Source organism: Myotis davidii, unplaced genomic scaffold (assembly GCF_000327345.1).
Source record: "Myotis davidii unplaced genomic scaffold, ASM32734v1 scaffold13, whole genome shotgun sequence".
NCBI lineage: Eukaryota > Metazoa > Chordata > Mammalia > Chiroptera > Vespertilionidae > Myotis > Myotis davidii.
Window position 1 is genome coordinate 1,107,856 of NW_006286243.1, and position 15,404 is coordinate 1,123,259.

General features: G+C 47.8%; 1 protein-coding gene across 1 annotated transcript in view; it reads left to right on the forward strand.

The window, feature by feature from the left end:
- Positions 1-585: 585 nt before the first annotated feature.
- Positions 586-15,404, forward strand: part of VWF (von Willebrand factor) — a 118,244-nt gene continuing 103,425 nt past the window's right edge. Inside the window, exons 1-6 of the mRNA XM_006757606.2 lie at positions 586-809; positions 2,249-2,303; positions 3,751-3,915; positions 11,407-11,509; positions 11,765-11,973; positions 14,718-14,836. Of these exons, the coding sequence (XP_006757669.1) occupies positions 2,249-2,303; positions 3,751-3,915; positions 11,407-11,509; positions 11,765-11,973; positions 14,718-14,836 (651 nt within the window). The 5' untranslated portion in view covers positions 586-809. The remainder of the gene's footprint in view (positions 810-2,248; positions 2,304-3,750; positions 3,916-11,406; positions 11,510-11,764; positions 11,974-14,717; positions 14,837-15,404) is intronic.

The following is a 15,404-nucleotide window of genomic DNA, read 5'->3' on the forward strand; positions in this document are numbered from 1 at the left end:
GGAATTGGAGGTTGAGAAGAAGGATTGGTGTGTGTGTGTGTGTGTGTGTGTGTGTGTATAAGGTCAGGGGACGAGTGGTAGAAGAATCTTTAGGAGGACTATTAGAAGCAAACCATCTCAGTCATCATTTTACAAAAGCCTGGACTTCTGACCAGCCCCTCATCTTTCACTTATCCATTAACCCTGGCCAGGACCCAAACTGACTGTTTTTGTCAGGGGCCAGAACAGGACCATTCAAAATACCTAACGTGAACAGGAAGCATTAGTCCTGTCCTTCCTCTAAATGTGGTGACTAAATTGGCTCAGGTTGAGGTGTTTTCTAAACTTCCCTAAAATCTGGCCTTAGAAGCCGGATCTGGCTGGATTCCTCCCTGGCCTGGACCCGCCTATAAGGGGAGGACCAGGGATGAGTGTTAGGGGGCATGAGGAGGGCAAGGCAGCTCATTATGGCAGCTGCCAAGAGGTCTCCCACCAAACTGTTGAAAGCCTTATCGGCTTGGAGGTATTTCTAATACCATTTCCGTTCATTGTTTCCTCTTGGTCATTAAGAGGAGGCCAGTCCCCTGTTGTGGCAGTCCGCAGCCATTGCGGTGGGAAGGGGGTGGCTGGTGGACGTCACCACTTGGGTTTTATCTGCCTGGCTGCAGGGAGTCCGCAGCCCCTGGGCCAGTCAGCAGCAAGCCAGGGCAGAGCTGCGGCACCCCATCAGTGCAGCAGCCACTGGAGAGCATGGCCTAGGGCTGGCGGCCGCTGCGTGCCTGTTTCCCAAGGGATCTTGGAGATACCTGCAGCCCCAATTGCAGGGGAAGGTATGGTCTTCTGGGAGGAGGGCTGGCTCAGTTGTGGGAGAAAGATCAAGGCTGACCCCTCCCCCTGGGGAGCTGGGCTTCTCACTCCCTGGACTAGAAGTGCCTTGTTTAGAGGGTGATTCAAAGCCAGGGACCAACCTAATGCCCCCTCGTCCACTTGCCTCTGGGGGTCCCGTGGCTGCTTCTGTTCCTGCCTGGGCTTTACTGCTTATACTACTCGACTACAGGAGACTGGAGCAAGCCTTACCCTCACCTCTGGTACTTTCTGGGAGCAGCCTGCTGTGCCTGTGTGTGGGGAGGCTGTGGGAGAGGGCATCTGCTTTGGGACCAAGACTTGGCCATGACTGACATCAAAGTATTCCTTCCACATACAGTGGGGCCTTGACTTACGAGTTTAATTCGTTCTGTGACGGAGCTCATAACTCAAGTTACTCGTATGTCAAATTATTAAAGTGAACGAGTGAGACTCGTGATGCTGGGCTGTTGTTGTGGCGTTCACTGTGACGTTCGCTGCGCCAACTAGCAATGGGGTATCTGAAGCTGGCTCATAACCCGAATTTTAGCTCACAACTCAAGCAAAAAAATCGGCCGAGAGACGACTCGTATCTCGAAAAACTCGTTAGTGGGGACACTTGTAAGTCAAGGCCCCACTGTATATGTAATAGATGGGGTTAATCTCTCTTTGTTTGGCTGGCTGGGGTATTGGGTGGGAAAGGAGTCACCTCCAGTGAATCTCAAGGGACAGATTCCACACTTAATTTAGCAAATGTGACAGGGGCTCTAAGGGATATGTGCTCTGCCAGCCAGTGTCAATTGTCTCTCCCTGGTGGGCCACACAGTGGGTACTCTTGTCCAGGCTCAGGGCTGCTGGACTTCTGAACATCGATCAGATCAACTGCCTGACATCTCCTGGGTACTGGGGGATGGAGATGAGTGAGGAGCTCATGGTACAGCAGGGGTGACTGACCAGCAAATATGGTTCCTGAGTGTTCTCCAAGTTGGGGTGTCTGGGTAGGAACAAAAGCAAAAGATAGTTTCTACCCTCCTGTTTGCTGCCAAGTGTGGAAAGGGCAGGAAGGAATTAGGTGTGAACTAGCTGTTAACTTCTGCAGGCATGCAGGGAAATGAGAAGGGCCAGGCTGGCCTGGAAGCGTGCAGAGGAGAAGGCGGAGCCCTCCTCACTGTCCTAGCTCTGAGACTGCTATTTGGGAAAGGAGCTGGGATCCTGGCTCACAGTGATGACTACTCTTGGGCCCGGCCAGGGACTTTGTTTTGGGACCAGCACTCCATGTTCAAAGGCAAACTCAGGCCAATGAGGATCAATCTTTTCTCTTGCTTAAAAGTAATGTTCTTTCCATTTCACACATGGACAGTAGCACATACCAGCAGCCATCTATGTGGGCAGTGACCACCAGCTCATTTCTCCTGCTTCTCTGCAGATGATTCCTGCCAGGCTGGCGAGGGTGCTGCTTGCTCTGGTCCTCACCTTGCCAGGTAGGTACCAAAGTGCTCCCACTCTCCACTCCTGCCCCAGGACTATTGGGAACAACCCCCTTCCAGAAATAAGCAGATGTGTCTGCAGCTCACCTGTGTCCAACCTGGGTTAGGCCAGAGTCCCTGGTTGCCTGGTCAATTCCTCTTGGAGAAGTTCTGCAGAGCCCCCTGGCCCTGACTTGTGTTCCTCAAGGAGCAGGTGCCTGCAAATGCCTTCTTCAGTCGGGGAATTAATAAGTACAAGGGCCACCCAGAACAGTATGATGGGGCAGGAGTGTGGGGAGAAAGGAATCCAAGACGCCGATAGGTTACTAGTTTTAGAAGGGATTGTGGAGGTTATCTCATTGAGCCTCTCATATTACTGATGAAGAGACGGAGGGTCAGAGAGGAAAAATGCTCCAAAGTCACACTGAGCCAAGACCAGAGGTCAGGTTTCCTGGGTCCCAGGCCAGCACCTTTTCACTGCATTGCACCGTCTTCCTTCTGTCACTGAGATTCTGAGCCTGTGAGTGGCAGGAGGGACCTTTTTCTGACCCTGGTCTGTCCCCACTTAGACCACTCAGGCCAGCAGCACCCAGTCTGCGGCACACAGGTTAGTCTGGGACAAAACATACATGGATCACACCCTCTGAATCTTCCAGCTGGGGACCCAGAAAATGGATTTAACAGATTTTCTGATGTTCCTCACCTGCCAACACACACACACACACACACACACACACACACACACACACACACAGTGTGAGGGTGGAGTAAGCATATGACCCTGTAGGCATTAACACTTTATAGATTCTGTGTCTCAGACATGTCGGCTGATCTGTTTAGAATTAATATGTTCAAGGTATACAAGTAGATTAATGTAGAAAGATGCCCATTACAATCAGAAAATGTGGAAAGTGCTAAAATCCTAACAATAGGGGGTTATACTATATTCATCTAATGTGAAGTATAATGCAGTCACTCAAATCATATTTTGGAAATCTATACAATGGTGTGCCAAATTCTTGAAAATATTGAGAAATTGGTTATAATTTGCATGGGATGATCACAATTTTATAAAAAAACCCACAATTGTGTATATGCTGTAAAACAGAAGAAAAAACATACTAAAATGTTAACTCTAGTTATTGATGAATGCTACTGATGGATGATTTTAACATTTTTGTATTTTTCTTCTGTATTCTCCAACTTTTCTATAATGAGCATGTATCACATTTTAAATGCATATGGAAATGGCATTAAACCAAATAGATTTCCTGAAAAACTGTTCCTCCGTTGTTGCTGTGAGTCCTGGGTCATATTTGGGGGCTGAAAGCAACAGGTTTAGCCTTGTTTAGGAGGGAAAGTACTTCCCCACAGCCCAATTTCTGTGAGATGCAGCCTCATTTCTACAAGGCTTTTTGGGCTGGTGGTCTCAGCTGTGCTCACCTGTGACCTCTCCCTCCAGGGACCCTTTGTGCAGAAGGGTCACTTGGCAGGTCACCAATGGCCCGATGTAGCCTTTTTGGAGACGACTTCATCAGCACCTTTGATGAGAGCATGTACAGCTTTGCTGGAGACTGCAGTTACCTCCTGGCCGGAGACTGCCAGAAACACTCCTTCTCGCTCATAGGTGAGTCCTGGGCACCGAACGGAGGAAGAGGGAGTGGGAGCCAGCTGAGCTCAGCCCTGGCATGTGGGGGTCTGAAGCGTAGGGGAGATTTCCTTACAACAGTGCCTGCTCTTGAAGATCCTGCAGAGAGCACCGTGGGGAATGGCCTTTCCATCACACAGGGCTCCTCTTGGCTTCTCCGTGGGTCTCTCTCCATGGAGCCTGGTGGGATGGAGAGTCTTCATGCTTCTCCAGTGATTGTGGCCACTGCTCTGGGTCCAGGCAACACTCTGGGAGCTCAAAGCATCAAGAGAAATGATGAAGTAGAAGGTGCTTTGTAACAGGCAAAGCCCCTAGCACCAGGCAAGGATCTCTGTGTGTTGGTGGAATTCAGAGCATCACACTAGTGTTGAGCACTTCCTGTGTTCTTGGAAAACTGCTGGTATCATGCCCAGGTCATCTCTGCACCCACACAGTAGTTCTGAGATGTAGGGACAGATATAATCGCTCCTGTCTCAAAAATGGAGAAGTCACAGAGGTTGTCTGATTCTATGACAGATAATAAAAGGAGGACCTGGGTTTTGATCTTGGGTTTGTCAGGGTGAAGGAACTTTCCAAGGCTGGAAGTGAGGCTGGAGGCAGTGACAGAAACTGGGGTTTGGTGACCTTCTCACTCTAAGAATTAATCAGATGTGTGTGCTGTGTGAGTGAGGGATGCTACACAACGTAGCAGAGGCGGGGTCCTCAGCCTTGGGGAGGTTGCGATGGCAATGGCCAGACCCACATTGGGGAGAAAAAAAGCAAGCCCTACTTTCCCTAGGAAATTGAAGGCTTAGGTCCTTAAATCTCAGGTGGTCCCAATGTTTATTTTAAGTGGATTTTTCTACCTTAAAAATTATGGTGCATTTGTCGGAACATGAATGAAACCTGAGGGCATTGTGCCATGTGAAATAAATCAGAGAAAGACAGATACTGTATGATCTCACTTATATGTGGACTCAAAAAGCAAAACAAAACAATGTAACAGCAAACTCATAGGAGAAGGAGACTAGATTTGTGGTTACCAGGGTTGGAAGGTGGGGAGTGGAGAACTGGATGAAGGTGTTCAAAAGGTACCACATTCCAGTTATAAGATGAATAAGTACTAGAGATGAAAGGTATTACATGCTGACTTTAGTCAACTCTGCTGTGTGGTGTATTTGAAAGTTGCTAAGAGAGTAGATCTTAAAGGTTCTCATTATAAGGAAAACACATTTTTATTTTTTCCTCTCTTTTAGTTGTATTATCTATCTATCTATCTATCTATCTATCTATCATCTATCTATAAAAATCATGATGGAAGTGGTAGAGACCTTCCACCTGTGATGGGTCTGGGGGGTGTCAGTGGAAATGGAGGGTAACGGGGAAGATTTTGAAAGAAGGAAATAATGATACCCTATGGCTTTGAGCTTCAGCGGTGTTTCAAGGAAGAGGGGTTTCCATGGAGACACTAGGGAGGGTTGCTGTCTTGACCCCACAGTGTCTTAGCTCTGCTCTGCTCCAGACTGCTTACCCTGGAGAAGGGTTTGTGAGCAATACATAATCACATTCTGGGGCGAGGGGGTTGAGCAGCATGTTGGAAAAGCCCCCTCCACTACTTAAACCCAACTCTGGAACCCTTCCCCTTATGGTTGCCCCAGTAGTCAGGGTTATCAAGCTATGTTGATGCCTCTGAGCTGTCGCTGTCACCTCCTCTAGGAAGCCCCCACCCCACCCCTTTCTAGAACTGGGCTCATTAACTTGTGCTGATGGGCAGTTTTTTTCCCCATGGGACCTGGTGGCTGAGTCCCCAGCAGGAAATCGAAGCATAGAAAGAACCAGAGTTGGAGTCATAAAACCTGTGCTCTCTAATCTGGCTCTTCATGGAGTGTCCTTAGGGGAGTCACACACTGTCTTGCAGCCTCCATGTCCTCATCTTTAAAATAGAGACACTGTCAGGACCAAGGGAGATATAATATTTGCACATGTAAAGTGTTACCCAAACCTTAGTGACTGAAAGCAGCCACCTTATAGGACGTGCATTTGTCTGATGGGAACAAGGTAGAGACCAGGGGCTGCTGGGTCCTGGGGCCATTTCTGTCAGGGTTAGGGTAACATCAACACCCTCCCCAACATGTTGGCCTGCCTCTCTGGCTGTCCTCTGAGTTTCGTGGCCAAGGAGGAATCGAAGTGCTGTGTTAGGCCTCTCTTTCAAAACATCTCAGTGCTCCCTCCTCTCCCTGCCCTGGGTCCTTATTCTTATAACAATTTGCTCTTGTCAAGTGTCAGTTTTCTGGCAGGTCATTGGCCTAGACCAGACTATGGACCACACTTTAATGGAGATTGGTTTAATTGATGGTGATGGTGAGTAAGGCATAGGGAGGAGAGAAGTAATCTGAGGAGGTTGGGCCTGAGAGGGGGGGGGGGGCTGGCCCTGCTGCTTCAGGGGCACAGGGCCAGGGGCCGGGGTCCAGCAGGCTTGGACACTGCAGGTTTAGTTCCGTGAGCATGACTGTGTCCTCGTACACAGCTCCGCTCCATTGTTCTCCAACGACATCCTGTTTTCTCAGTTCTAACTTGCAAATTCCCATTCCTCTCTGAGTGTCTGTGGACCTTGTACACATCCTGAGTAAAGTGTTTATGTCTCAGCCTGAAGGGCCGCCCGGTGCAAAGGGGAGGCCCTATCCTTGACCAGGCTCCTCCAGGGCAGGCAGGCAGGCTCCAGGGTCCCAGGCCAAGGCCACCAGCAGAGGGGAAAAGGAAGAGACGACAGGGGTCCTGCTTGGGGAGACTGCTCTTTTAAAGCCACCCTGCAGGATCTGGCTCCCAGGCCAGCCCAGAGAGAGCCAGAAACCCCCACCAACGTGCTGAGTCACTTCCCCAGCCCAAGCCATAGTGTCCGCATCAGCGAATGGCATCCGACCCGATTTCTGTTTCTCAGCGTTTGGATACGATCACCTGCATCAGAATCACAGGGGAGGGCGAAGTGTTCGTTTGGAATGCAGACTAGCCAGCTCCGCACTTGAATATTCCCGAAAGCACTCAGAGCTGCTCTGGCTCCGATGGCCAGCCTGCTTTCCAGGCTGCTGCTTCTCCAACATGAGGGGGAGACTTGTTCCCCACCTAGATCCTCAGGCACTGAGCTCAGGAGCCATGGGGAGAGCATCCCTGGTTTGCTCTGGCCTCTTGGGAGGTAGAGACCCAGCCCATCTTCTCCTAGCAGCTATGGGAAGTGCTAACCTGTAGGCAAGGAGTGTGGGTGTGTCCCCTCCACACTCTTCCACTCCTCCAGGCTCACTGGCAATTTCTAAAGGGTTGTCTTCCGAACGGCTGCACATCATGATTCCCTCGAGTTCTGCAGGGAGGGAACTAAGCAAAATAAAATAGAAGGCTGACCTAGAGTTCTCCCCTGCATTAGTGCTTAACTGAATCCTGGTGTCCTGTTAGGCAGCCGTGGGGCTAAGGGAATCTGGACTGTGAGTCAGAAAACCCAGGTGTGGGGTGGAGCCTCAAGTTAACTCTTCTCACTGGGGTGACTTTTCCCCAGAGGACATTTGGCAGTGTCCGGAACATTTTGGGTTGTCACAACCGGGGGTGGATGCTGCAGGTGGGTAGAAGCGGCCCACCACAAGGAAGTACCTGGCCCAGGTGTCATTGGTGCAAGATGGAGCAACCCTGCTGTAAACTCAGGCTTCCGTTTCTCCACCTGTAAAAGGGAGCCAGTCTAGATCAGAGTTTTTCACACCGAGTCATGCCCTGGGAGTCTTAGAATTAACTTACTGGATGTAACCAGCTTTTACAAAATTAATGGAATAAAACAGAAGACATCAGAGAATATCTGAGTGCATGGCACACGGTGAGGATAAGTATCATTGTGTGAAATGCATGGGTGTGGGTGTGTACGTACTGGTTCATAAAGGAAATTGTGTTTTTACTCTGCTTTTCTGGGGGAAAATGGTTTAAAGCCACTTGTTTTGATGATCGCCAAGATTCACAGTGCTGCCAGAGTAGGCTTTTCGGAATTGAAGACTTCTCCAGGATACATTTCCAAAACTCCTCTTGCTGCCTCCTGCCTTGAAGGAGGATGGGCGGCATCTGGGGCCTCCCTCAGCTGCCCCGGGGCAGCAATTCCACAGGCTCCTGGCAGTTCAGTCCTCACCAAGGATTCCAATCCCAGTCCCCTGTCCACTCGCGCCCCTAGATGGGTGATGATCCTGGGCAGCCAGCCCCATGTCCCCATGGGGATGCTGCCTCACACAGCACTCGGTGGGCAGTGGGCGCTGCCCATGAGGCTCCCTCCTCTGCTTCCTAATGCTAATCTCCCCTGGGGTCACAGAGCTGACCGTTCAAATACTTAAACCAGTACCCAGTCTGAGTCCCAGCTCTGTCATCAGTCACTAGCTCCATGACGATGGGCAAATTACCTCAAGTATCAGCACCCCCAACCCTGATGGACCTAAGTCCCACGGTCTGTGGGGCCAGGCTGCCTTCATCATTTGCTTGAACAGGGCGGGGCTCCATGCACCCACACACAGTGGGAGCCTCGGGGCTCTGTCTCACATTCTCCTGCTTCCTTCTCCTTTGACTTTCTGCTTCTGCTGCATTCTTGGCTTATCCAGCCTTGTAGGCTCTATCTTTCAACCTTGCCATGAGTGGCCTCTGGGCTGCCTACGCACCTGCTCAGCTCTGTCTCTGGGGAACAGCTGCTTTGCTGACTTTGCATCTGTGAAAGCTTGGAGGACTGACAGATCTGTGGCTGCAGGGTGGTGGCTCACCCCAAGCCTCCTGATGGTATCCAAAGCCTTCCTTACCCACCCCCAGTCACACACTCCTGGCTGACTTGTTCTCATGGCCCTTTCTGAATTTCCACGAAGGTGAGAGAGAGCCTGCTAAAGGGAGAGGCTCACAGGGAGTCCTCTCCTGTTTCCAGGAGGAACATGCCTTTGGCTCAGAGATGATAGACATACTGATTGAGTTACCCAGTGAATCAGGGACAGAACTGCCTGCCCATCTGCTCTATGAGGCTGGGGGTAGATGGCAGGGAGAACTGTCCTGATGGGGTGATAGGCTCTGTGGTTATTAGGGACGTGAATACCCTGACCTCTTGGGCTCATTGTACCCTCTCTGGCAGGCAGTCATGGATGGAGCCCGCTCATTCCAAGCTGGGGGTAGCATTCATTGTTAGCCCCAGCAGAGGCCGGGGAAGGGATTTAGTCTTTGCTCCACTGCAAACCAGAGGTTGTTGCCAGGCTGTCTCATTTGTTTGTGTTTTCAACATTTTATTATGAACATTTCCAAACATACAGAACAGGTGATAGAATAGGACAGTGGAGACCCATATACTCACCGCTTGGATTCTTCCATCAACAATTTACCCTTAGCTGTCTAGTTTCGTGTGTTTCTCTTTGGCTAATTTCTGGCTATCAGAAAGTTTGCTCCACTTTTTAAAGACATGCTAGCTGCGAAACTGTTTTAAGTGAGAATGCAGGGCAGGCAAGGCTAGTCAAACAGGATGAAAGCCCTTCATCTCGGTCGGCGTCTCCTTTGACTCCTGACTGTGGGTCTGGAGCTCTGCAAAGTGTGGTGTGTGGACTCAGGCCTTTCCTGGTGATCTCTGAGCTGCTAACATCATATCATTCAAGACTCTAGTCTTAGAATGGGCAAGTTCAGCGATTTCCAACAGGTATGCTGCACGAATATTTAAAACATGACATACCTGACTATTTAGTCAGGGGCACTGACCTCTTTTCCTGTAGATTCTCAAATAAAAAATGACAACAGCCAACACAATAATAGCTGTCTGGTGTGAATGAATCAAAATTATACCTATTTTTTTGTCAGATTGGCAAAACATGTATTTTTTGGGGTGCTGCAGAATTTTATTAATTAGTTTATGTGCCATGAGATGAAACAGATTGAAAATTGCTGGGCTAGTTCTTGTTTTTTTATTTTTTTAAAAAAACTTATTCTTATTATTAAAAGTTATACAGTTGTACCCCCTTTTCCCCATTGACCCCTTCTAGCCCCTTCCCTTTCCCCACTTCAGGCCTTCACCACACTATTGTCTGTGTCCATGGGTTATGCATACATGCTTATAAGTTTTTGTTGGGCTAGTTCTTCACATGTGACAGCCCTCACTGAAATTTCACCATAAACCAGTCTATTTTTTTTTTTTACTCATTCTGGTTGGTTATGAGTGTGTGTGTGTGTGTGTGTGTGTGTGTGTGTGTGTCCCAGGTGACCGCTGTCCTCCAGCAGCCTTGGTCCAGCTCAGGCCCCCATTGGGGAACTCCTCCTCGCAGACCTCTGCTGGGCTGTGACTGAGGCGGCTTTGTCCTTCACTCTCTTTATCAGTGGCCCCAGCTGTGGCAATAGGACCTCATGTCAACGAACCTCCCAAGTTTCCTGGACTTCCTTCCAAAGACATCCTTGCCTCCTCTTGTGTTGAGGAGCTGGATCCCACACTCCCCTGACCCTGCTAGGAGAAGGCACGTTTCCTCATTCCCCAAGTTAACTTTTCACCTGGGCCCCGGGCCCCATTTCTACAGGAGCCCCATGGCACTGTACTCCCCTCTTCCTCCAGCCCCCTCTTCCTCCAGCATCTTCCGTCTCGGTCTTCACTGGCTGTCATCACCTTTCCTATTTCCATCAGCTTCTCAGACTCTAAGCCTTGAGGTTAGACTCTACACTGTTCCTCTGTCTCCTTCATCTCCACTGCCTCTCAATCATCTTTGAATCCCAAGGGCCCTGCTCGAGCACCGGTTCTCAGGGACTAGCTGTGGGTTGCCAGGTCTTCCTAATGTTGCAAAAATGTGTCTCCACCTGTTTTTCTGCTTTTGTGTAACTGCCACCACCCGTATCTCTGTTTGTCCCTAACAACTGGACCATTGTCATGTAGTCAGAGACTATTTTATCATGTGTTTGGCTATCCAAAAATCTCTAAGGGCAAAACAGATTCTTTATTGTGTCCTAAGTAAGTTCCCCACACAGAATGATGAACTTTACTTACAGAATCTCTAAACTTCTTCCAGAGAGTAAAATCAGTAAATTGAGGTGGGACTTGTGAATCTCCATTTTAAACAAAGCACCTGTTTAGAGCTGTTCAATAACATTTTAAATAACCCATCCTAGAGTGCCTGTTACCAACAACTCACTTTTATGTGCTGCCTTACAATGTAGTCAATATTTTCATGCTCATTTTAGCTTTCTATTTAGATTGTAAACCCCCAGAAGAAAGAGGTCATGCTTTTACATTTTTCTTTTGAGAAATATAAGGGACTACTAGAAAGCTATGTATCCAGAAGACACTCAATAAATGTTTCTAGATGAATAAAATGAGTGAGCAATGAGATTTTGGGGGAGATTTTTGTTGCTCATTTGTTACATCTTTTGGGGGAAGTTTTCTACAGACATAAGGTTATAGAGGTGATGATTATAAATAAATGTATTAACTCTTTTGGATAATAATCACCACTCCTGACTCTTGTCTTTCAGGGGACTTGCAAAATGGCAAGAGAGTGAGCCTCTCCGTGTATCTCGGGGAATTTTTTGACATCCATTTGTTTGTCAATGGTACTGTGCTGCAAGGGGACCAGAGGTAAGTCAGAAGCCCCAGATGTCTGGGAATACCCCTTGCATACCCCCTCTAATTTTTAATGTGAAGAAGCTGGGGCCCAGAGACAGGAAGTAAATGGGTCCAGAGGAAGTCAGGGCTCCTGATGGCTGATCCGGGCCCTCAGCCACTTTACACCACAATGTGAACCCTTAGTCTGGGGTTGGGGTTGAAGGGTGGGAGAGACAGCCAGAAAATGCCTGAGAAGCCTACTTCCTGAGCTCATCCTTGTCCTTCCAGTGTCTCTATGCCCTATGCCTCCAAAGGGCTGTATCTAGAAACGGAGGCTGGGTACTACAAGCTGTCCAGTGAGGCCTATGGCTTTGTGGCCAGGATCGATGGCAGTGGCAGCTTCCAAATCCTGCTGTCAGACAGATACTTCAACAAGACCTGTGGGCTGTGTGGCAACTTTAACATCTTTGCCGAAGATGACTTTAGGACCCAAGAAGGTAAGCTTTACTGGGGTGCCATTTCCTGGAGGTGTGGTTATGCTCATAAACTTTCACTATGGCTCCTCCCCTGGCACGCCAGCCTCTCCAGGACCTCACCTCAATGTATCCCGCCAACCTTATCTCTCAGCATTCCATCTCACTGCTGGGACTTCCCGTCACACCAGATCTTGGAGCTCCTCAAACCCAACTTGCTTCAAATTTGAACTCCCCATAGCAACTTACACATGGGAGATGGTTGGTAAATGCTGCGTGAACAACGCCCCCTGAACCACTATGAAAAAACTTCATAGGTGAAATCTATACAGGAAGGACTCAACACTGCCCCCAAAGGCCAGTTTATGTGTGCGCGCGCATGTGTGTATGTTCACAAGCAATGCGGGTAATGTGGACAATGTGGAAATCACTACTAATTTTTGGTAATTTCAGTTACATAAATATTTAATTAGTGATGCTCCCTTGCAAAAACTGAGCGTTTGTATATGTTCTCCTTCTTCCTTATCACCTGACTACCCTTCTGATTAAGGGGTTAGTGTATAAAGAAACAGTTGGCTATTTTTTTCATTAGACTGGAAAATAGTAAGATCAGTTGTTTTTGTCTTTTCCAGCACTGATTTCTCAAACTTTTAATTGTTCAATATGTACCTGTAAGGCTATTAATTTTCCTTAAGTACTATGTTAGCTGTATCACACCAATTTTGATATGTAACATATTTTCACTTAGTTCTATGAATTTTCCAATTCCCATTTTGAGTTCTTTCTTAACCTATAAAATGTCTTTAAAATTTACAAACATTTAAAATTTTTTATTTCTCAGTTAAATTAGAAATTTGGGTAAATTTGTTTGTGGCCTAGTACATAATCTTTTTTTTGCAGTTTTTCTATGTATGTATTCTTTAATGCTGCAGGATTCTATATACACTCATTGAATTAAGTTTGTTAATTGTTTTAATCAAACCTGTGTCATTCTAGTAGACATCCTTATGCTTCATTTTGGATTGAGCTCCTAGAGTTTCACTTCATGGGAGGTCAAGGATGGAAGGATCTCGGAAGTCATCTAGTCTTACCGCTTATTTTACATATGAAAAATTGAGCTTAGAAGCATGGTGGAATCAACCCCAGATCACATAGGGTGATAGAAGGAAAGCTGAGACTGGGCCCTAGAGGTCTCAATTCTCTCTAGAGCTTTCCCCACCCAACACAAAGCCGCTTCTCTGCCTCTTTCTTAATATGGTATATTAGAAAGTGAGCTTACTTTGTGTGCTATGGAATAACCAAGAACCCAGAGAGCAGCCCTGTCATGATGCCCAGCACACATCAGAAACTCCACAAATTTAGGTCCCTTCCCTTTGGCTTCTCCCATGTATTGGTTTCCTGTAGTTGCCTTCTACCACAAACTTGATTGCTTAAAACATCAGAAATTTGTTCTTCCACAATTCTAGGAGGCCAGAAGTCCAAAATCAAGGTGTTGGCAGGACTGTACTCTCTCTGGAGGCCCTAAGGGAGAATCTATTCCTTGCCTCTTCTAAACACTATTGGCAATCTTTGACTCGTGGCTGTATCATTCCAATCTCTGCCTCTATCCTCATATCACCTTCTCTATGTGTGTCTCTGTTTGTTCTCCCTCTGCCTCTCTTTCAAAGATATATGTGACTGCATTTAAGGCATACTCAGGTAATGCAAGATAAACTCTTCCTTTCAAGATCTTTAACTTAATCACATCTGTTGCCATATAAAGAAATATTCTAGGTTCAGGGAATGAGGAAGTAAATATACCTTTGGTGGGGCATTATTTCCTGACATCACAGAAGCCAATTGACTACATTTCTAAGGTTCTGCTTTTCTTTTCTTTCCCCAGGGATAGTATGTCTCCTATTTCCCAGTTCATTATTTGATCTTAAAACATGCTTTACTCTTCTAGACCTGGCTGTGCAAAAAGGCTGCTTGCCTCAATGCTCCATTAAGCTCTTTGAAAGGAAGGTTGAACAGTGTTATTAATGCTGCTGCTGGCTGTACCTACTGTGCACCATGCCATGTAGGCCCATGAGGTCCTCACAGCGGTTGTGAGTAGCTGACAGGAACATGACGGTTATAAGCCCTAAGGCACAGATACCAGAGAGCACAGGGGTGCAGTGATTGGAGGGTATAGTTTCCATGTCACATCTTACCTTCATTCTGCAAAATATTTTGAGTATCCATAATATGCCAGATAAGAATTTAGAGATAAGGTACACAGCCTGTGCTCTGAATTAAGGAGCTCAGAGTTAAGTGGGGGTTGAATAGAAGCAAAAAGGATGATGAGAATTTTGAGAGAGGGAACACAGAGAAGGAGCCCACCCAACCCAGGCTAGGGGGGCGGACAGGGAGCAGAGTCTGTTCTGAAGGCCTTCCTGGAGGAAGTGGTTCAGGAGCTACATCTTGAAGAATGAGTTGAGGTAGTCAAGGCAGTAAGGAGGCGGAGAACATTTCACGCAGGGACAGTGGCATGCAAAGCCATGGAGAAGCGGGAATGGGTGGGCACACTCCTTATCTTTCATGCTGTCTTCCCCAAACTCTGGCTGAGCTCTGGAGGCCCATGCTCTGTCATGTTATGTTGTGTGCTGCGCAAAAACTACTCCCACCCCAGATGCCTATGTACGAATCTAATGGGAGTTGGTTCAGGAGATGACAGACGTAGAGTTTTTACTCAGAAGTCCTGGATCAGTATAAATGTGGCTTAATTTTCCTGAAACTTTTCTCCACAGGGAGTATGACCTCGGACCCCTACGACTTTGCCAACTCCTGGGCCATGAGCAGCGGAGAACAGCGGTGCAAACGGGCATCCCCTTCCAGTAGCTCTTGCAACGCCTCTGAGGAAATGCAGGTGGGCACAGCTCAGGCTGGACATGGTCTGGATGGTTGTAGGCCTTCTGGAGTTAAGAAGCAGAGGGACATCTGGCTTCAGATCCTCTACTTAGGGGAGCTGTGGGCCTACCTCTGTGGGTCCCTCTGGCTATTCAATGTAGGGTTCCTATGGGTCCCTTTCCTCCTGAAAACCAATGGTGGCTAGAGTCTGGTTAACCCAAATTCTAAAGCTATTCTGGGCCTGGAACTCTAAAAATGAATCTGGTCTAACGACTTGATATAGTGAGTGACTTTGTTTTTCTGCTTTATCCTCCAAGCTCTCTTGTCCCCAAATACTGCCATCATCACCTGCCCCTGTCTGAAATTCTGCCACTAGAAAACAATTTCTTTTTGGGTGCTCAGTAAGCAATTGTTTAAAGTACAAATAGGAGGGCCAGCACATCATTGGAAAGGGGGTTATGTGCAGTGGTGGAAACTGGGGAGGGAGGGGATGAAGTGGGCCTAAAGCGACCAGCTTGGGCATTGTAATAGTTTTCTGAGGCTGTAGTAAGTAGCAAATTATCTTGAACTTAGTGGCTTACAACAGC